At 42.1% G+C, this 23,761-nt stretch overlaps 1 protein-coding gene across 1 annotated transcript in view; it reads right to left on the bottom strand.

The window, feature by feature from the left end:
• Positions 1–23,761, bottom strand: part of ttc27 (tetratricopeptide repeat domain 27) — a 427,052-nt gene that overhangs the window by 224,544 nt on the left and 178,747 nt on the right. The window contains exon 9 of the mRNA XM_084322115.1: positions 8,492–8,558. Within this exon, the coding sequence (XP_084178241.1) occupies positions 8,492–8,558 (67 nt within the window). The remainder of the gene's footprint in view (positions 1–8,491; positions 8,559–23,761) is intronic.

Genomic DNA, 23,761 nt, shown 5'->3' with positions numbered 1-23,761 from the left:
GAGGCAGTTAACAAACATCATTGTCTACACAATGAATTGCAAGCCAAAGATGAGCAAATCAACTGCATCAACGTTCAAATAAGTCAAAGAAAGGAATTACTTGCTGGACTCTGTCAACAGCTGAAGGAGAATGATGCAGCCATTGCCCATGTCATGGATTCTGCCTCAATTGAAAGGCTGAAACATGCTGAAGAGAACAATGGTCTAATAGCACAGTTGGGAAGAATGGAATATGAGCACAGAAGCTCTCTGAGCAGCTGGAAACTACAACAGCCTGTTAGCAATGGAACTGAGATTTCAGTTTTACAGAATAAATGGAAGACATTACATCTCAAACTCAAGCTGTAACAAAATAAATATGTGAAATTTTTGTCCTTGAAGGGGCATTTCTTCATCTTCAAAAAGAGGGTCTGTCCTCGAAGCATGGGAGCTTGGGGCCGCTTCCGAGAGCTTTGTTTGGCAGCTAAAAAGGGAGTAGCATTCCCTGAGTCAACTCTGAACAGACTTGTGTCCACCACCAAGGGAGAGTGTTTATCTGTTGTGGTCTCCTTGGGTCTAAAGACCAGGATACCAAGTGGGAGGTGTGCAGCTTTCTATTGTGGTGGTGGAGGTTAGGTGCACTTTAGTCTGTGTTTGTAAATAAGTAATGTTTTTTTTTGTGTTGTTTTTTATGCTGTGCGTTTATGTGAATGTTGATTAGTGGTAGTTGAGCTATGGTTATAATTATGTTGTCATTTCGGATGTATGGAGGCACTGTATGCTTGGTTAAAGTTGTGAATGGAGGTGTATTCATTCACATGTGATCCAGGGACGTAGCGAGGAGTGGGCTGTAATTGGTTGAGATACGTCACGTGGTGTCAGTGAAACAGTAAACAAGAAGATGCGGGGAATTTGACAGCAGCGAAGGGAAACGAGTGAGGACTGGTGAGTGAATGTGTGTAAGCGATTTGTTTTAAGAATGATAGTAGTATTGTGGTAGTTATTGATTGGATGTGTGTTTTGTTTCAAGGTTTGTAACCTGTTGGAGAAAAGAATTAAAACCGTTTTACAACTGAGTGGCATCCTGTCCATACCTTCACCCCAGCAGCGGGAGTAAAGCTGCACATTTATATTGGTTAGTAAAAATGTTCTGTGTGTCACGCCATATCCGGATCACATGTGTAATAAGAGGGCCAAATTTCAAGTTGCATTGCTTAAAGGGGACATGTACTGCTATTCCTAGCACTATTTGGGCAACTTTACACAATTCCTGTTAGTCTATTGAAGACATCTGTAAGGTTTTTTTCAAAAAAATGCATTGTTTTATATTTCTAATCAAGTACTCAAAACCATCATTTTTCAGCTCCAAGATTTCAGGCTGTTATGGCCTGGCTCCGCCCATAAGCACTTTGAGTGACAGTCAGTCCACACAGTCTGCGACTGGTAGACAGAGAGAGAGAGAGAGAGAGAGGGGGGGGGGGGGTGCGAGAGAGAGAGAGAGAGAGAGAGAGAGAGAGAGAGAGAGAGAGAGAGAGAGAGAGAAAAAAGACAGGCTGTCTCTTCCTTTCGTTTTTTCTCTCCCTGCGGCAGCTTGTGTGGGGGGGGGGCCTCCCTAACTCCCCTCTCCCGTGTGGCGCGGCAGGTCCCCCCCCCCCCCCCCCCCCCCCCCCAAGTGCTCCCTCCCTCTCTCTCTCTGTCTCCCTCTCTCTCTCCCTCCCTCCAGAGTATGCAGAGGTGTCGGGTTTCAATCTGCCTCGCAGTATGAGGAAGTGGGCGGGCATTAGCTACAACCACAGAGCCAATCACATCACTGTCTTCTACCCAGAGCCTGAATGACGTGACTCAGGCCTTCAAATCAGGATGGACTAATTTACTGGAGTAGGAAATTATCTGAGCTGAATCAGAGCAATCCGCCAATATGGTATTAAGAGACTAAAACACATTGATACTAACTCCTATTACTATAATACAATGCTAGAGTCTGAAAAATGACATTTATAGTACATGTCCCCTTTAATAGATAAGTTTGTGTATACTATATCCTGTAGTCTATGTGGTGCCACTATATTCTCCTCTAATGGTCTCCAGGATACAGCTGTTAGAGAGTCAAACCAGGTGATCAGTGGTCTTAAAGAGAACGCTTTAAAATAGTAGTAGAAGTCTGGAAATGCTAAACCACCGTCGGCTTTATTTCTATGTGCTGTGGATCTTTTTATTCGTGGAGGTTTGTTGTTCCAAATAAATGTATATGCGACGGAGTGTAATTTTTTCCAGTAACCAACAGGGGGGGGGGGTAACGGCAACATTGAACTGAAGAAGTTGATTCTTGGTAAGACATCCATCTTAACTATTGACGCTCGGGCCTGTACTGAGTTTTTTAGTTTTGACCATCTGTCGAAATCATTTGTGATTCTATCTAGGATTCCGGTATAATTATACTTCACCGTTTGGCATATAGTGGGGAATATTTCAACTCCAAGACATCTAAAGTGTTCTACCATTAGTATATTTTCTGGGAGGGAGGTAGCCTTCGCAGTGACATTAAGTGGAAGGAATGCCGATTTTGGCCAGTTTATCTTAAATCCAGATAGATTGCCAAAATCATCTATTAGTTTGAGCAGATGAGGCATTGAGGTGGTAGGGTTTTGTATGAACAATATTACATCGTCCGCATATAAACTAATATGATGCTTTGTGCCGCTAATTGAGATCGGCTCTATGGATTGGGATTGTCTTATATATTGTGCCAAGGGCTCTAGGGATAGAGCAAATAGTCCGGGACTAAGAGGACAACCCTGTCTGGACGAACGCGATACAGGGAAGTGTGGGGAGGTGAATTTACCTGTTATAATCATGGCCGAAGGATCTTTGTATAGTACTTTGATCATATTAATGAATCCATCTCCTAACCCCATCCTTCCAAGTACTGCCCATAAATAAGACCATTCTAATCTATCAAAGGCCTTCATCGCATCCAAGGATAATACAGCTCTAGGAGGTACGGTATCCTTACTGGCGTCTATCACATGCAGTATCCGTCTAATATTATCCGTGATCAGATGGCCTCTTATGAAGCCTGTCTGATCAGGATGAACTAAAGATGTCATATGCTTTTGAAGTCTGATGGCTAGTACCTTAGCATACAGCTTGAGATCGGTTCCGAGAAGGCTTAAGGGTCTATAGCTACCGCATTCGTTGGGGTCTTTGTCCTTTTTAACACTTTGAGTGCCACGCCGGGTTTTCCTTTTTACCCCCTTGATGCCACGGTCCACTTCAATGTTAACGTTAATATCGCCTAATCTATGTTTTAAATTATGGCTATGTGTCTAATCTGCCCATCGCTTATCAAAGACTATTTTCCAGTCAGTGCTGTCAAGGCAGATTGGTTTTTTATCGCTTCATTTCCGTTTCAGAGCATTTTGAAAAGCACCCGTTTTGAAATAAAAAACAGTTCATTCTAGACCATTCTATGATAATCGTCTTTTACTGGAATATTCCAGAACATTGATATTCGTCTGCCTATTTATGAATAGTTTTCAAATAAACGCTAGATGATCAATATTATACGTGCACGCAAGCACATTCGCGCCGCGCAAGGATAATCGCCGTTTTCATTTCCTCTTGGACTTTTACAGTCAAACCGATAGAGCCCATTTCACAAAACAGCCTATATCTTCATCAAAATTTGTCTGATTATCCTAACACTGATAACATAGATTCCTTACCTGACATCAGATGGTATCCAACTGGTATATTCCAATTCCTGATCACCATTCGAAAAAATCGATAAGTGTATGGATCCAACGTGATACAGTAGTACACATGATTCCGCGGGTCTCAGAGGCTCCAGAATGAACTGTGGTAACCCCGGCTGGATCAGTGGACTGGAAAATGTGGAGTACCGGATTTTTTTCCCCATCCATTTTCATTGAGTCCATTCCAAAATCCCTTATGTCATCTGGGAGACGATAGGGGGCGCTTTTTTCCACATATGATCGCCGGTGGTGCTCGGGTATACTCGGGTAGGCTCGCGTGATGCAATATGATTTCAGATCGCAAAAAAAAAAAATAAAAAAAAAATTCAGAGAAATCTCGTGAGTGGCTTTCAACATAACTATTGGAAACCCGAGATATCTCGTGTGTGGCAGTTAAAGTGTTAAGGAGGACAGATATGAGTGCCATATTGACGTCCCTGGGGAAGTTCCCCTCTTTAATTGAGTATAAAATCATATCAAGTAATAGGGGTCCAATTACATCCCAACATGAGAGGTACAGTTCTGGTGGGATACCATCCCATCCAGGAGCCTTACCACTTTGTAATTCAGATATAGCCTCCCTAAGTTCCTCTATTGTAATAGGTGCATCTAACTGTTTAGCGTCTTCCTCTGAAAGTTTAGGTAGGTTAATTTGATCCAGAAATGTATCCATTTTATTATGATCAAAATCCACTTCTGATTGGTATAGGTTGGAGTAAAACGCTCTGAAAGTCTTGTTGATTTTTTTTGGAGTCTGTAACAAGTCCTTGTTGGTCATTAATAGCAGGGATATCAGAAAATTGTGCATTGGATCGTATCCTCATAGCTAGTAGGTGACTCGGTTTAGAGCCATGAAAATAATAATGCCGTCTTGTACTGCGTATTTGAAATTCAGAATGTTGTTTTAAAATAGAGTTAATCTCTTTTTTTAACACTTTAATTCGAGACTCCAATTGAAACGAGTAGTTGCGTTGTAAAGCGTATTTTTAACTATTTATAACTATTTATAACTTTTTCCTAATATTTTATAGCCTTTTTGGTTCATCTTCACCTTCAAGTGCTGTTAAATATGGAGGGTATGTATATCTGAGATAGTTTCACATTGTTTCACATGAAGTACTGTTAATTATGAACAGTGTAACAGGCAAGAGCTTCTTTACAAAAGCCCTTAATTAGTGGGGACAAAGATATGTAATAGAAGAGCCATGATTTAAATATTGCAGTACATACAGTATGTTGTGGTAGACAATACAGCATACTGTATAATATATTATTAGAATCTAACAACTTATATAATAGAAACTTTCATATAATTCTAATGCCATTAGAATTCCCAGAACATCATCCTACAGTAAACACGTCCATCGTAAAATAAACCCAGCGCGCTGGACTCTGCGAACACCGTTTAACGCGAGGAGGACAGAGCCAACGTTTCGATCCATGTGGATCTTCGTCACTGCAGGTTTCTTTTCCATTTATACTGAGGCGTAGTAATAACATTATTTGAATGCTTTTCAACAACCCATTTCAGTGAAGGGCAAAGCGTCGAGGTAACACACGTCTAGCAGAGCTGCATAATTAGTCTAACACACAAAGACTATGGAATGTATGGGAAAGTACATGGAGATGGAAGGACCCAGAACCCCCATCCACTCCACTGAAATGTTAATGGCTACATCCAAATTGTGATACTGTATATTTGTATGTCTTGTACGTCATAAATGTCCTGAAGAATTGAAAATGGAGGACCCTGATGTAAACAAGACGGAAGTCTTTTTCTGGTGTGCATCCTCTTAGCAGTTGTTTGTATTGAGCCGTACTGTATTGTACCCATTCTGCAATCTGTTAATAAAGTTTTCAATCAATCAATAGCTAGCGGAATCCCAACCAGGGTTTCCGTTAGAAAAAATTGTTGCCGGTCTCAGGGTCCGGTAGATTTAAATCTACCGGTCAAATGAGAGAAATTCCGGTCAGAGTTTATTGAACTTAAAAACAATTGATAGGCAGGCTATATAAAGAATGACATCCTCAAGGCATGTAGATTTATAATATTTTAACTTAAAACTAGGCTACTTTTGCGTATACAGTCATATTCCAAATAAAATAAGTCCCGAGACTCCATGCTGCTGCCGACTTTAAATCAAATAGGTGTCTGTGGGCAGTCGCCCGACATTAATAAACAGCAGTCTGTTATAATCACATTTTTATGAGCTAACGAATTCCGTTATATTGGACATTTGTATTAATTATATCAAGCGAAGAACTGAGAAATTTGGCAGAGAGAGACGGCAACATTATCGTGGGTTTGCGTGATGTATATCTCCACCTCCCAACGACTTATTTGCGAGAGTATGTCGCTGCAGAGCAGCAGATTCAGCCGTTTTCAGGCTCTATCTGGGGACCGCTCAGCAGCGCCCCCCACCCAACAGCTGAATTGCCAATGGCTGAATTGGAGTACTGCACTGTGCCGGCATCGCTGGTGTGCAGCTCCGGCTCTGCAGCTGCATGCAGTCGCAAATCTAGCAGCAAGCTCCCGCTGACAACATTATTATACCTGCTTGGTGAAGCAACGATGAAACAAATGTAATGATTGTTTGGTTCATCGCATAGGCTATTTAATTTTTGCCTATTTTAATACAATTCAAATAATCAAATTGTGCTTAGAGGGAATTATTTTCACCGGACATTAAGACCGGAGAGATTAAATATGTCGGACTTCAACAGATTTTGCTGGTCAAATACCGGTAATTACCGGACAACGGAAACCCTGATCCCAACAACTCAAGCATATCCGGCTAATTAACAGTCCCAACCTTGACATGTCTTTAGATAAGCCAGTTAACTCATCAGATCTACAGTTCTTGATCTGTACACAAATTACCCATTTTGGTGACAAGGTTGGAGGTGTGCAGCCCTGTATAACGTACAATACGTACATGTAGTAGTTTGTCCAAACTGCAGTGCAACACAGATAAAAAGACATGATTCTGCGATTGGCTCTGGCCCAGGACCAGGCTGTCGCAGCACATGGGGAATGTAAGACATGTCACGGGGTGTGTGTGTGTGTGTGTGTGTGTGTGTGTGTGTGTGTGTGTGTGTGTGTGTGTGTGTGTGTGTGTGTGTGTGTGTGTGTGTGTGTGTGTCACTGTGAGGAGAGCGGGTGGGGGGGGGGGGGGGGACTCTCTGGCGCCAGCTCTGGGGGAGGAGGGATGAGCAGAGCGGAAATGATACTTCCCCTCCTAGTGAGATGATAGGGGACACGACCCCTTGTCTTATAAGGAGGAAGTGGGAGGGAGGGAGAGAGAGATCAAGAGCGAGAGAGATAAAAAGTGCAAGAGAGAAGGAGAGATAAAGAGCGAGAGTCATTAGAGACAGTCAGTGGGGACATTAGAGACAGTGAGTGGGGGCATTAGATAGGGGTGGGAATCATCAGTTTCATCACGATACGATACGATATCGATTCTTTGGACAACGATACGATATTTGCCGATATCACAAAGTCTGCCACGATACGATACGATACGATTCAATTCAGGTGCCTGCGATCGATATGAGGCGATATTATGTGCCCATTTAACACAATCAGTCACATTTAGATCAACTAAAAAAAGGCTACGGAAATATCAATTGATGTATTTATTTTTGAGCTCTTCCAGACATTTAAATGAAAAACAATCTATTGTTTTTAATACAAATAGACCTCCTGTTCACTTTTGTTTTTATATATTGAGCTTTAACACACACACAGACACACACAGACACACACACACACACAGTCCCCCACAGCCCCCACCCCTCCTCCTTCCAAGTCCCCTCTTCACTCTCCTGTTCTCTCTCACGGTTAGCTGCTTAGCTTTTAAGCAGCCAACGCGACGTTCATTTAGATATTTAACGCGACGTTGGCATAAAGGAATGGCGACGATGGAACGCCTGTTATATGCATTTGACCCGTTGCGGGGAAAAAACTGCACAGACTTATATCTGCTCGCTAAATAGACGCTCTGTAGTGCTTTACAGCAGACGCAAACACTGCTGTAATGTGTACACGGAGTTTCACATACTGGGCGCCGGCGGATATGACTCGCGGGGATTTTCAAAATAAGAGTATCGCAATATGAATCGATCTTTTTACGTTGCGTCGATCCTATTTGATTATTGATAATAGATCGATATATCGATCTGGATCGATGTATTGTCCCACCCCTAGCATTAGAGACAGTGAGTGGGGACATTAGAGACAGTGAGTGGGGACATTAGAGACAGTCAGTGGGACATTAGAGACAGTCAGTGGGACATTAGAGACAGTCAGTGGGGACATTAGATACAGTGAGTGGGGACATTAGAGACAGTGAGTGGGGACATTAGAGACAGTCAGTGGGGACATTAGAGACAGTGAGTGGGGGCACTAGAGACAGTGAGTGGGGACATTAGAGACAGTCAGTGGGGGCATTAGAGACAGTGAGTGGGGGCATTAATAGAGACAGTGAGTGGGGACATTAGAGACAGTCAGTGGGGACATTAGAGACAGTGAGTGGACATTAGAGACAGTCAGTTGTTTAGTTATTTGTTTTGTTCTGATGTGTGGGATGGAGTTGAGTGGGGATATAGTAACTTATTATAGTGTGAATAGCAACTCTAACCCACACACCAAGACAAAAGACCAAGCACCAGGAGGGGCCACTTTGCCTTGAGGTCACCGTTTGATGGCATTAAGAGATTCTACCTTTAACATTGTGGTGTGGTCACACAGGACTTACTGATGTGAAAGCTAGTAGCTCCTCCTCAGTCAGCTTGTGCACTGGGTTGTTCCTCTGGAAGTCGGTGCTGCAAGACAAAACACTACAGTCAGCACATGTTACATCACACACACTACAATGCAATGTAGTGTATACACCCATAAGTACAATACACACATCATACACACAAGACAATACAGTGTATACACCCATAAGTACAATACACACATCATACACGCAACACAATACAGTGTATACACCCATAAGTACAATACACACATCATACACACAACACAATACACACCCATAAGTACAATACACACATCATACACACAACACAATATATACACCCATAAGTACAATACACACATCATACACACAACACAATACAGTCAGTGTATACACCCATAAGTACAATACACACATCATACACACTACAACACAATACCGTATATACACCCATAAGTACAATACACACATCATACACACTACAATGCAATACAGTGTATACACCCATAAGTACAATACACACATCATACACACTACAATGCAATACCGTGTATACAGCCATAAGTACAATACACACATCGTACACACTACAATACCATATTTATACAGCGATAAGTACAAAACGCACATCGTACACACTACGAACACAATACTGTATATACAGCGATAAGTACAATACAAACATCATACCCACTACAATACAGTGATAAGTACAATACACACATTGTATACACTGTATACAGTGATAACACAAAGTACACACAGTGGGCCTAATTTATCAAGCAAAATACACACATTTGAAAGGAGAGTATTTTAAAATCTATACTTTAATGAGCTATTTCTACACATATGGGGAAACATTTATTATATACTGTATGAGGCTCATTGTACATTCCCTGATGGACAATATATGCAGTGATAACAGATGATACACACATAATACACAGGACAATATACCGGTAATCTGCAAAAAAGCACCAAGCGGATGCAAGCTTGTTTTGAACCACTCCCACTATCGATTGCAGCCCCCCCCCCCCCCCCCCCTTCTTTCTAGGTCGTAATATTCTGACATATGATTTTATTCTCCCCATATTGATTTATTAACAATCAAGTGCTTTAGTTGATATGGGCTGACGAGCCATCAGTGCTTTGGCCATTAGACAGAATTGCCTGTGTTATGATGGAAAGGCCTTTCATTGTCCCCCAGAGTATGGGAGCCCATTAATCTATATCACCAGACCATCTGAGAGAGGGGAGCGATTGATTTCAGAACAAATCCTGTTTGTTGTTCACTTTGATGAAGAGTTTGAGCATGGAACTGGCATCAGCAAGCCTCACTCCCATGTATCTGACTTTCCAGAATGAATTTACACAAATAGTAATAAAATAAATCAGATTTAAACGTTTTTGTTGCCGTTGTTGCAGTCATTGTTGCAGGCTCTGTTCATTCCATGTTTTTCCCATCTTGAGAAGCACTTGGGATCAATACTGCCGTGTGTTTAAAATGCCTCATAGATAAAGCTGACTTGACTTGGTGGATATGCATTAGTTACAATGACCTAAAGGACAAAATATAAGTCCATGAGGGTAAAATACAACTTCATCTGTCTTGAATGAACCATTAGCAGAGCTCAGCTACAGAGCTGGTGCAGGTACTGGCAGAGAGACATGGGGTTTAGGAGAAAGGCTTCTTTCCAGACCAAAGATGGTTTTGATTTCAGGGAGATTAGGTGCAATAATAACCACTGCTCCTTTGCAAATTTTGTTTATTATCTTTCCACTTAAACATAGTTAGTACAGAGCGTGGAGCCTGCCAGGTGGAGAGAACACAAGGTCCCTACAGCGCTGCGGCCTTGGACCCCAGCCACACCTCCTGATCTCCCCCATGACCCACAGACCCTAGCCCACAGCCTTGGACCCAGCCACACCTCCTCATCTCCCCCATGACCCAGAGACCCTAGCCACACCTCCTCATCTCCCCCATGACACAGAGACCCTAGCCCACAGCCTTGGACCCCAGCCACAACTCCTCATCTCCCCCATGACCCAGAGATCTTGCCACACCTCCTCATCTCCCCCATGACAGAGACCCTAGCCCACAGCCTTGGACCCAGCCACACCTCATCTCCCCCATGACCCAGAGACCCTAGCCACACCTCCTCATCTCCCCCATGACAGAGACCCTAGCCCACAGCCTTGGACCCCAGCCACACCTCCTCATCTCCCCCATGACACAGAGACCCTAGCCCACAGCCTTGGACCCCAGCCACAACTCCTCATCTCCCCATGACCCAGAGATCTTGCCACACCTCCTCATCTCCCCCATGACAGAGACCCTAGCCCACAGCCTTGGACCCCAGCCACACCTCATCTCCCCATGACCCAGAGACCCTAGCCACACCTCCTCATCTCCCCCATGACAGAGACCCTAGCCCACAGCCTTGGACCCCAGCCACACTCATCTCCCCATGACCCAGAGACCCTAGCCACACCTCCTCATCTCCCCCATGACCCAGAGACCCTAGCCACACCTCCTCATCTCCCCCATGACACAGAGACCCTAGCCCACAGCCTTGGACCCCAGCCACACCTCATCTCCCCATGACCCAGAGACCCTAGCCACACCTCCTCATCTCCCCATGACACAGAGACCCTAGCCACACCTCCTCATCTCCCCCATGACACAGAGACCCTAGCCACACCTCATCTCCCCCATGACACAGAGACCCTAGCCAACAGCCTTGGAACCCCCCACCCCACACACACACACCTCAGAGACCCTACTTCTGCAGCCTTGGACCCCAGCCACACTTCCTTATCCCATCTGGAGACCTGAGTCCTGCAGCCTTGGACCCCAGCCACACCTACACATCTCCTGACAGGCAGCGTTTTGTAATTAAGTTTAAATATCAACATTATCTGGCCATCCTGAGTAAATACTATCAAACTCCTCGGACCTCATCTGGTCTTACCAAAGACCAGAGATTAGGGGTGCACCGATATATCGGTCGGGTATCGGTATCGGCCGATAAGTGCCTTGTTGACTGCCATCGGCCTATAAGCTCAGATGCGCCGATGGCAGTGGCCGATAAATATCCGTAAATTTGTGTCGCGTAAATCTGGTCCACACGGTCAAAACTTTGAAAAAGGTTTCAGTCAAGCGACCTGCCCACACAAGCTACTGCATCAAAGTTACTTATGATTAACAAAGGCATTCGTTTTGTGGCATTAACGTTATATAGTTACACGTTCAATAACCCAAGAATTGTACCCATTCTGCAATCTGTTAAAGTTTTCAATCATTTAAATGTATAGAAAAGCTTTTATTATAACATTCGTTGCAGTAAAATCATTATGCCTCGTTTGGTCATACTGCGGAGCGCTGGTAGTCTACTCGTGGCCGGCGGGGAGCTAACTTTATTAGCGCCGGTAGGTTTGTTGTTGATCTCGCAAGCTGATCAATGGCGGACTTCCCGGAAGTAAAAAACGAATAAGCGCTTGCCGATTGGTGGTAAGAACAGCAGAGGCGGGTGCAAGCGGTGTGACGTAATTGGCAGAATCGACTGTCAATCAAAATTGTTCTGTTGCCGTCTACCATGCATTGCTTTGGTTGAGAGAGATACAGTGCTCTCTTATTAAAACTCATAAACAAGTCTTGAGCAAGACAAGTTGGTCTGTTAGGTTATGAAAGTCAGTGAGTATTGTATGACTCCGACTTCAGCAATAATCATGACTCATGAGCATTATAAAATAAAAACACACATGGCATGGTGGAATTAATACCATAAACATATTTCTTGATGTTTCCTTTTTTTTTAAGTAAGTAAAGAGGCCTATGTTCATATCGGTGAGCACAATTTGTAACACAAGAGAGACGTGTAGCCTATTTATTTATTGTATTTATTCATTTCATTATTATTATTTTATTTGTTGCCATGCCTAAAATAATAGTCAAGCATCGGGCTAAAACATTTTCATAAACAATAATATAATTTTATATGGTTATAATAAAAGCTTTTCTATACATTTGTCTGATTGATTGAAAACTTTATTAACAGATTGCAGAATGGGTACAATACAGTACAGCTCAGTGGACTGGAAAATGAAGACCAGAAGAAGACTTTCAGCTTTTTTACATAAGGGTCCTCCATTTTCAATTCATCAAAACATTTAGACAAATATACAGTAGTTTCATAAAAAAAAGAAAAATAATAATTATATATATAAAAAGAAATCATAATTTATATTTTTTTGCCACAAATATCGGTATCGGCCGATTGTGTTAGTTGAACAATCGGTATCAGTATCGGTGGCAAATTTTCATATCGGTGCATCCCTACCAGAGATGGGACGGACGGACGGACGGACGGGCGCACGCGCACACACACACAACATTGTGTGAAGATCGTAGTAAATATTGATTTATATGAAAACCAATTATGTATAAAAAAAATAAAAAATTAAGCAAATTCCACACCATTCCGCGATAATTCTGAATTCCGTGTTAATATCTCAATTGCGTGAAATCCTCCATGATTCCGCGATCGCGGATTCCATAGGGCCCTAGATTCAGGCCAAGAAGACCGAAGAGGCAAACAGCACCAGCCCGGAGATTTGCGTTATCAAAGCTATTACTATTTGCTGAAGTGTGACCTTAAAGTCCACCTGGGGAGCTGTTCAGACAATAGACAAAAAACTACTCTTGATCCCAATGCAGTAGGTGACTGCCAGTGAATGTGTACAGTGTGTGTACAGTGTATGTGTACAGCGTGTGTTCAGTGTGTGTTAACAGTGTGTGTGTGTACAGCGTGTGTGTACAGCGTGTGTATACGTACAGTGTACAGTGTGTGTGTACAGTGTATGTGTACAGCGTGTGTGTACAGTGTAGGGCTGTCTTAAATACTTCAAAGCTTCGTTCGATGGGCATGGGATTAGAATATGAAAATAAAATTCAATTATTAAAAAAAAATATGATATATATATTTTTTTTGCAAAATCAACTCTGCCTCTCTTTGTTAACTACAACAAGCAATGCTGTTTGTTATTTAAGATGAGTACTGTTTGTTATTTAAGATGAGGTCGGACTCTGCACCGACAGATTTGTGTTCATTGTGCTGCTTTTATAAAGCCTCAAATGACGGCTTACAATATTTCATGGAAGCAAAGTGTTTTGTTTGTCTAAGATTTAAAAAGGTTTAAACTTTACAGCACTGACAAAGTTGAACAAAGTGCTGTACAAGTCCCACAACATAAACAATTTTTACATTTAAATTATAATAAATTTTTTTTAATCTCGAAGGTTTGAATTAAAATCGAATCTCGGCCCCGAAGCTTCGAATTCCAAAAAAAATCGAAGGTCAGCCCTAGTACAGTGTATGTGTACAGCATGTGTGTACAGTGTGTGTGTACTGTACAGTGTATGTGTACAGCGTGTGTGTACAGTGTATGTGTACAGTGTGTGTGTGCGTGTGTGTACAGCGTGTGTGTACGGTGTATGTGTACAGTGTGTGTGTGTGTGTGTGCGTGTGTGTACAGTGCATATGTACAGCACATGTAAAGTGTATGTGTACAGTGTATGTGTACAGTGCGGGTGTACAGTGTATGTCTACAGTGTATGTCTACAGCGTATGTCTAGAGCGTGTGTATGTCTACAGCCTCTGTGTGTTTGGAGTGGGGGGGTATGAGAGACAGAGTTCGCTGGGTTTCTCTTGGCTCCCTGCTCTGATCCTGAAAAGACATGGTCACATTACAAAGGAATTTTCAATATGATAAATCACACAATGAGCCAAACCAGTAACAATATTTACACATTTCATTCCTCTTCTAACGGCTATTGTGGTTTCCTCCTTTTCCATAACATCACAATCCGAGTGGACGAATCAAGCAATTGCACCTACTTGTGGTCCATCGTGGACTTAGGTGACTTTTCGATCAATATCAATCAAATTGGACGCCAGCCCCTACAGAGGAAAGTTTATTTGGTTCAGCTAAGAGTTCTGGGTAAAAAAAAAAAGTAGTTTACTTCCTCCCTGCATTAAAGGCCAACTAGTGTTTACCATCCTGAGGCTTTATTAGAAGCTTTCAGAAGACCTGCAGAGAGAGAGAGAGAGAGGCATCGTCCAGGGAATATGACTAACGTTGATTTGGTGACAGAATGGGTGGGTGTAATTGGCTGCTGGCACCACACCATGGCCCTATAATTGGCAGGTGGTGGGCGGTTCGGAGGAGCAGGTACACCCTCCGGTGAGCTTCACTTGTCCCCAGCCACCCTGGCGGAGAGAAACACTGCACTAATTGGGTAGGAGGATCCCTGCATCATCAGACCATTTGTATGATTTCACCACTTCAGAAGCAGAAGGGAAGAGAGGGGGGTGGAATGGAGGGAGGAATGGTGGAATGGTCAGGTAGCTCAATGGGTAGAACACGGCATGAAACCTGCCAGGGTGAGGTGTTCCCATACTACTGGGGACATCCATGCTATGTATGTGTGCACTCATGGTGCAACAAGGAGCTCTGGATAAAAGTGTCCACCAAATGGCATTTGATTATATAATTTCAAAAATCAGGAAAGAAGAGTGTTTATTGTTTCTTTCTCCGCTCTTGACAAGTCAATACTCTGCGTACGAGTCCTCCCGACATCACCAATGAGATCTTTGACCACATCTGCCCCCGAGGACAACGCCTTTTGAGGGAGCGATGTCTACAGGACCTGCAAAGTCCCCACGATGTCCAAAGAAGGGAAGGTCTCATTCCTTGAACCAAGAGAAGCGTGGTGGTGAACCCGGCTCTCCCAAGGAAAGAGAGAGAGAGAAAAGAGAGACGATGTATTAACGTTCCACCATCCTATTGAAGAAAACAGTATTTCTGTGTGTGTATATTACGGTAAGTGTGTGAGTGTTTTCGCACATTTCACGCATTCCCGCTTATGTACATTCCCTGTGGGGTGAGTAAATGTGAGAGGAAAACGCACCACAACCATGGGAGGATCATTTTTACAATAGGTATCATTTTATCTCCAGGGAGGTTAACACATTGCTCGCCAATGACTTGTTAACACGTCATTCTCCGCCATGCGTAATCTGCCAATGACGCCGTAAGGCGTCTTTGAGATCAATATTTCATATTTTCGTCATGGTATTCACATTTCACCCACGGAGTCTTGGCTGGTGCTGTAGGACTCCGCTCAACTCTGCAACGCTTCAATACCGCCACCTCGTGGCCGATCGACGAGTTGCCAAACCGGAAGTGGCCGGAAGTGCTTGGTCCGTCCCCTATTCCGTCCGGCCACTCGTTATCGCTCCCGGGACTCCATCCAGACACCGTGGATATCGATCCGTTGCCATAACTCAATAAACAACATTATTTGGACGTGTATTAGTAATATACAACCCGGCAATGGATCGCATCGATCAACATCCCATAATAGCGATCTTTTTGCTCCACTCATCACCCAACGCTACGAGGAGACTGGGGTGAGTTTCAGCCAGTTTCTTTACCATTTTCGATACAAACTGCTATGATCAATATATCACCCATACTACATGAATCATTTAACGTCGGTCATTGAATTATAAACGACCCCCCCCCCCTCCGTTCATCCGCGCATGATGAGTCATAACGTCTAAGACCATGTACAGTTGAAATTCTTTATCTGGCGTCTATCGGTATCAAACTGCATTTGATAATCTAATATGCATTTATGGCTATATCTCACGTTCTATGAAATACTGCAGAAAACGATAAAAACATATCGTTTTATACTCTAGACCGTATTTTTGTACGAATGTGTGAATGAAAAAGTTAAACGTTCCTACATCCTGAACGATAGATAATTGATGTTGAATGGGCCATAGTAATGTCAATTTAGCAATACAATTTAAAAAGTTATAGCCCTGCAAAGAAGGTGAACATCTCCATAGACAAATACAGCTGGCAGAGGATGGTTTAGGATGGGTACAATGCCCGGCAGAGAATGGGGGAGAGGGTTATGGTATGGGTTAGGTTTATAATAGTTTTTTTTACACTGCATGTAAAAAGATGGGGAGAATCAGATTAGGACATGAACCAAGTGTTCACTGGATTATTAACAGATTATTGGCCTCAAAAGTCTTTACCGACCTGATGAGGTAATGTGTATAATATATTCCAGGAAAACATGCTAAATCAATGTTTTCCCACATTTTGATGTTAAACATGTGCATTCCACTGCATCTATAAAAGATTGAGCGTCCCAACGCGTAATAGCGTGAGTGGCTTGTAAAGCATTTGGTCTTGTGCAAGTAAAAAATGAATCTCCTCTAACACAAATCAGATCAATCAATTAATTTACAGTGGGGCCTAGACAACTATGGGATGTACAAACATTAATATGTATTGAGAAACGACCTTTCTTTAGTTGTTTTGTTTTTTACACAGTGTTTTCACTCACATCACCTTTATCTCATGGTTCATTTAATGTAAAACATGACCTCTCTTCCACAAAACACTGATAATAATCCTTGTTCAACTCGGGGGGAGTGGAACGGTGGATGTCAGCCCGGACATTCAATCTGGCTTAATGTCTCCTCAACCAGCACCATCACCGTTACACTCTGCACTCATTTCCCCAGAGAGACAGGAGACCAGATGCTGTGGTTCGAGTGTGTGATGCTGGCTGGCGTCACACACTAATATTATAGTATAAAAAAAAACGTTATATTCATTAAAGAAAGTTGATTTAATAAAAAATACTAATTTAATCAGATTAATCACTTTATTCAAATTGAGGATTTAGTTTGAGGATATTTAAAAAAAGAAATTAAAAAAAAATTACACTTTGAATATTTTTTTTAATTTTTTTTTTTAATTTTAATTAAAAACGAAGGTTCAAACGTTGGTTCGTAAAACCCTGACGAAGTTCGAATCCCAAAAACAGGCTTCGGGGACAGCCTTAGTGTGTGTGTATGTGTGTGTGTGTGTGTGTGTGTGTAGAGCTGACCCGAATGCTTTGAAGCTTCAATCACTGACATAGTAATCAGCAGTGATGGGCAGTAGCTAGCTACAAGTAGCGACGCTACATAGCTTAACTACATTTTTCAGTAGCGTGATGGTAGCGTCGCTACTTTTGAATCAAGTAGTGATCTCTGTAGCGCAGCTAGTTTTCTAATCAAGTAGTGCCGTAGCGTCAGCAAAACGCTACACTCTACATATCCGGAGAAACAGACACAAAAAAAAAAAAGAGTGTCTTCGGTCCTGAGAGTGTCGTGTTCTTCTGTCCTGCAGCTGGATGCTATTGGAGAAAACCCACTATGATTGGTTGGTTGGTTTACATATGAGTATGACGACTCACGATTAGGCCAAAACATTCTGGGTAGGCCAATCAGAGGCAGGATAGGGCGGGACATGCCACTCCAGCTCGGCAAACCAGGAAGTAAAAAAAGATCTAAACACAGAGTAGACCATGAATGAATAAACGAACCGTTAGTCCGCGCGAAATAGTAGAAGGATTCGATGTTTCCAGGGCTGATGGCATTGATGAAGATGATGTCAATAACAACAACATATGTGTTTATTGTGTCCGCCAAAAACGAAGCTTCTCTCAACATCCCACACGCCCAGCACTAACTTGAGAACACATATATTCAGGTAAGCTGATGAAAAGCTTTCCCAAACAGCACACAAGTCAGTGCACTTTTTGTCAACAGATTTAACTAACATGTTTCACTGTAGGCAGAAAATGAACAATATTATGGGGGTGGAGAAAAGAAAAAACAAACTACCATAAATAGTACATACACTAAGAGGGAAAATATCACCTAGAGCAGTGGTTCTCAACCTGTGGGTCAGGACCCCCAGGGGGGGTCCCCACATGATTTTGGGGCCATGGAATGTTTTGTGAGTTACATATTTAAATACATTTGGTCATTTAGCTGACGCTTTCATTCAAAGCAACTTACAAATTGTGTACAACAAGTCAGCAGGAGTGAGTGGTACATCTAGCAGCCAAGGATAAGTAGTATTGTTTGTCTAGCAGTGTCGAGCTTGAGTGTTATACTCTTGAGTACATACTGTACTGTAGTAGTATAGACATATTAGCATAGTTGGTGGTAGTATAGACATGGTAGCATAATAGTAAAATGCAGTAAGACAGTTATTATTAGTTAAAATTCAGATATTGAAGAAGTGTGTTTTTGGTTGATAAAGTGGGCAGGTTTCAGCTAGGAGAGGGTATCAGGCAGCCAGAAGATGCAGAGTTTAGGGATAAATAATACATAAAGATAGAATAGAAAAGAAAAAGACCATTACTGCATCAAAAGTAATCAACAAACTATACTATAAAAACTGATCAAACCAAATGGTCTCTTTCTTTTCTTTTGTAGAGGCTGCACCCAGCTAAACTTGCCTTCCTGGATTTTGTACATAATACAAGTTCATGTTAAAAGGATGACACAAAAAGCCAGACCGAGGGCTTGTTTCAGTTTTATAATAAACAATCAAACTGAGCATTTATTTTGCCTGTCTATTTGTTTGATGGAAACTTGATCATGAAGTAAAAAAAAAAAAAAAAAAAGGTAGTGCCGATGTAGCTAGCTATTTTTGCCATATTCTTGTAGTGTAGCTTGCTACATTTATCTGGGGATAGCTTCCATTGTAGTTGAGCTATATTTAATCGAGAGTAACTTGTAGTGTAGCTTGCTACATTTTCCAAGTAGCTTGCCCATCACTGGTAATCAGTGTCAAAATCACCATTCAAATGATTTGTCTTAATTTTTTTGTTGTGTTTTTTTCTTTTCTTATACCACTCCAAAAATGACATCATCACAAAAATAGCTTATATAAATATAGTACATTTGAAAAACAGTCAAGTACATCATAAGCACTTTGAGAAAACCTAAATCTACCCCATAGCTCTCTCATGTACTGTGCACACCGAATGAAGCTCAGATTATTCAATGGAAATTACAATTGAAGCTTTATTAAAAGCCCAGAAGATGGTAACTGGGTAGAGCTGTGATTCTCAAAGTAGGCCCAGGGGACCTTGAAGAGGTCTCAGCGGGCTCCCAGAATACAGTGTATGAGGGACTATTTTCATGAGTTAGGGCAGGGGTCGGCAACCCGCTCTTTAGCCACTCTGATGTGGCTCCCTTTTATTTATTTATTTTACACCTCTTATTTTGGAGATCGAAGTGATACTGTGACACTGAAATAAAAAAATACTCTTCATAAGAGTTTGAGTTTTTTTTGCGGCTCCATATGAATTTTATTTTGTGGGAGGGGGGGGGGGGATGGCTCTTGATCACTAGTGTGCAGATCCACTCAACATGGCTGCCTGTAACCATTGGCAACCACTTTAGAAAGGAAATGCCTAATTTCTGCACAGTAGTAGAGCAGGCAACATTGGAAAAACCCATTACTGTTAGACTGTGACTTGAAGATACAGTAAGACATCACATTCTAAGAAGTTTTGTTGATATATTCCTCATACATTACAAATAGGCAGTGTTGTTTCTTCCAACATGGAGGACAAATGGGCATTCTACGAAGGGCCTCTATTTACTCCTTTCACAACTCAAGAACACTGCATACACAAAATAACCCCCCTTCCACAACTAAGATGTTTGAAGGAGTGACTGGTAACGTCATTGAAGCTTACAAATATATACTATATGCAAGTATATACTATATGCAAGTACAGTATATACTATATACTATACATGTTGGAGTCAACAAAATTACTCGTCCATTCTTCATCAAGAAGATGTTGTTGCCATCACCCCGCATCCACCACAACTAACACAAAAACACACACACCCTCCTTCTCCAAAACCGCATCGATGCAGAGTCTTGAGAGAGTTGAGTCATTATTTACCATGGTGACAGCAGGCTGTTTGCGCATGTTGTTCATTCTCAGATAAGAGGATGATGTTTGTGTGTGTTGCTGTACAGAACACTCCGATACACACACACAAATCACCAACCCCCACTCTCGAGACTGGCCCCTTAATCCATCTCGAGTGATCAGTCAATCTAATTATATCACGGCCTGGGCGTAATTATGTTAGCTAATTATTCCAGGCCCGCCGCTCGCTCTCTTAACAGCAGCCATGCGCGATGACGACCTTTTTAACAAGCCCTCGGTGCGATCTAGCAACACGCCCCATTAAAGAGAGACATCAGGCCACGGCCCTGAAGACTGATGGGGGAACCCGGAGAGTAAAGACGAGACACAGACGCCGGCTACACGCGGGCTACAGGAGGGGGTACAGTGCTGCTCTAGTCATTTCAATATGGATTCCTTTGAGGAGAAGAGGGGTGTGGGTGTGTGTGTGTGAGTGTGAGTGTGAGTGTGAGTGTGAGTGTGAGTGTGAGTGTGAGTGTGAGTGTGAGTGTGAGTGTGTGTGTGTGGTGATGACGCATCACACTGCTCATAGTGTTGAATGGATTTGATTTGAAGTGAGTCCCATACATTTAGATTTTGAACCCCGCCCTCCAATTCTGGAATTATGTCAAATCACAGAGGCTTGCACTTCTAAAACATAAAACATGTTAATGTACGATTATAATCAAACATCTTTGAACAGATCATCAGTTGTTATGGTGCAAGTTCATTAACATGACCTAAGGAAGGTGCATAAGTTGTTCCTCTACTGGAAAAGTGAAAGTAAAAGTAACGCGTTTTGAAGATAAAATTACTATTGTTCAATAGATGAAGTAATGCATCATGAGCATTGAGCTGTTTGAGTGACGGAAGTTAAAAAGGTGTGCTAGTCCCCACTCCTACTCTGGTGCAGGTTTCAGTCCCTGCAGGGTCTGCGTTTGTGACGTCATTGCACCGCTTTAGATTTTCAAGCGTCGGGTTGCCTACTAATGGACCGTTGATGTCGCCGTCTATATAGCCGTTCCCTGTAGGATGACCTTTGACACAACGGGAGTCCCACGGGGTCAGGACCACAGTTTGTGTTTGTTGCGTAAGAGACGTTCCTTAGGCATATGGAGTCATTTCATTCTGACTGGTACTGGGTAGGGGTGGGACGATACATCGATCCAGATCGATATATATCGATCTAGATCGATATATATCAATCTATTATCAAATAGGATCGATGCAATGTAAAAAGATCGATTCATATTGCGATACTCTTATTTTGAAAATCCCCTGTTGAGCATATCCGCCGGGCCGCAACAACAACATTAGCTCAGCGCAGCTCAGCGTGTGTAGACGTTAGACAGCATTGCTTCAGAGTCCGCCTATTTTGAGACCCGAAATAAGTGCCTGTTGTTTTTTCCCCCACAAGGGGTCAAATGCATCTAACATGCTTTCCATCCTCGCAATTCCTTTATGGCCACGTCGCGTTAAATACCGAAAAATTAACGTTGCGTAAGCTAACTAAGCTAAGAGAACAGCAGAGGTCCACTAGGGACTGGGAAGGAGGGGGGGTTACTGCATTCTCGAGATAGCCCCACTAACAGGATCTGGCCGGTACTGCACCTTCTGACTCCCAATATGCCTTTTCCAGCCAAAATACAGCGCTGTGACAGTGAATAGGATATATTAATCTGGAAAAAAAAGAAAAACGAACCAAAAACAGTGAACAGGAGGTCTATTTGTATTAAAAACAATAGCTTGTTGTTTTTCATTTAAATGTCTGGAAGAGATCAAAAATAAAAATGTCAAATGATATATAAAAAAAATGATATTTCCATTGCCTTTTTTTGTTGTTGATTTAAATGTTACTGATCGTGTTAAATGGGCATATAATATCGTCTCATATCGATCGCAGGCACCTGACTCGTATCGTATCGTATCATGGCAGACTTTGTGATATCGGAAAATATCGTATCGTTGTCCAAAGAATCGATATCGTATCGTATCGTGATGAAACTGGTGATTCCCACCCCTAGTACTGGGACGAGGCATGAGCCAGCGAGAGAGGCAGGGCTGGGACAAGACAACAGGACGACTACACAGGAGGGACGGAGACGGTGGTAACCGTGTCAAACCAGTGACCTGCCTTCTCGCTCCTCCTCCCCATCATCTGCATCCTTCAGTGACGCCTCTCTCCTAATTTTTTTTTGATTTTTTTTTTTAACAATCACAATAAACTTTCATTTTGGCACTTGAATGAGTTGAGTTGGCTGTCTTCACACATTAGTTATTTAAGTGTGTGGATTATGGGGCACTCCAGTAGCACACCATATAGCGCGCTGAGTCGCGAAGCGGTCGCCCTGGGTTCGTTTCCCAGTCCCGGTGGCCATTTGCCGCAAGTCTTCCCTACCTCTCCTCCCGTTCTCCATCTCTCCTCTATCGGTCCTGCGTGGTCAGAAAAATCTGTGAAATGCTAATAAAGATAATAAAAATAATAAAGAATTAAGTGTGTGCATTATGTTCCCTTGATTGTGGGTGTGTGTTAGAGCCAAATGTATGATTTTGAAAGTAACTTATGAATTATTAATTCTTATTATTGGTATGAATGAAGTCATGACTTATGTAAATAATGGGTTTGGTGATTATGTATTGTTGTGATTATTATATTGTGATGATGCAATGTAAGCCTATAGGCTATTGGTACTATATGAAGGTAGACTACTAATTTGCTTTGCTTTTATGGGATAGTTGATAAGCTAATTATGGAGATGCCAATTGGGATGCATGTGGCCAATTTGGGGAAACAGGCATCAGGTGTTAAAATGGGCTGGCCGTCACACAGCCAGTGTTCTAAAAAATTTTGGTACTGTATGTGGCGACATGGTTTTTTGACCGCTGCAGAGCAGCCTATGTTTTTGTTTGATTCTACACTATGATTTCTCCGTCAAATGGTAAGACAAGCATTTCCTAAATTTCATTGTGGGGATTATTGGAAATCCGAAGATCTGAAAGGAAAACAAAAGTAAAATGTAAAATCCGATCTCCCGAGTGCTGCTATTTAAGTGCGTCAACCAAGTGCATACCAGTAGAACCAGAAGGCGCATTTACGTTGAACAGAGATTGCACCTTTAGTGTGGGTTTTATTTAATTGTAATTTTCGATAAGTACTCCAGTCAGGGAGAGGCAGAACGTTATTATAGGCTATAATTAGACATGGCTTGCTTAACTATAACAGTAAGATAGCAGTGCAATATGTCAAAATATATACTCACAATCACTATACAAGAAAATACACTACTGCACGTCTTTGTTTTAATGACCATTCGATTTCATTAAAATATATATATATATATTAAATAATACAAAGTAAAAATATGGACTTTGAAAATAAAATGTCATATATACCACCACCGTGATCGCAATTTTGAGCCTGGTGT

This window comes from Notolepis coatsorum (assembly GCF_963971535.1).
Source record: "Notolepis coatsorum genome assembly, chromosome: 9".
Lineage (NCBI taxonomy): Eukaryota > Metazoa > Chordata > Actinopteri > Aulopiformes > Paralepididae > Notolepis > Notolepis coatsorum.
The sequence above is the reverse complement of the archived record's forward strand: the minus strand, read 5'-3'. Positions and strand labels throughout refer to the sequence as shown.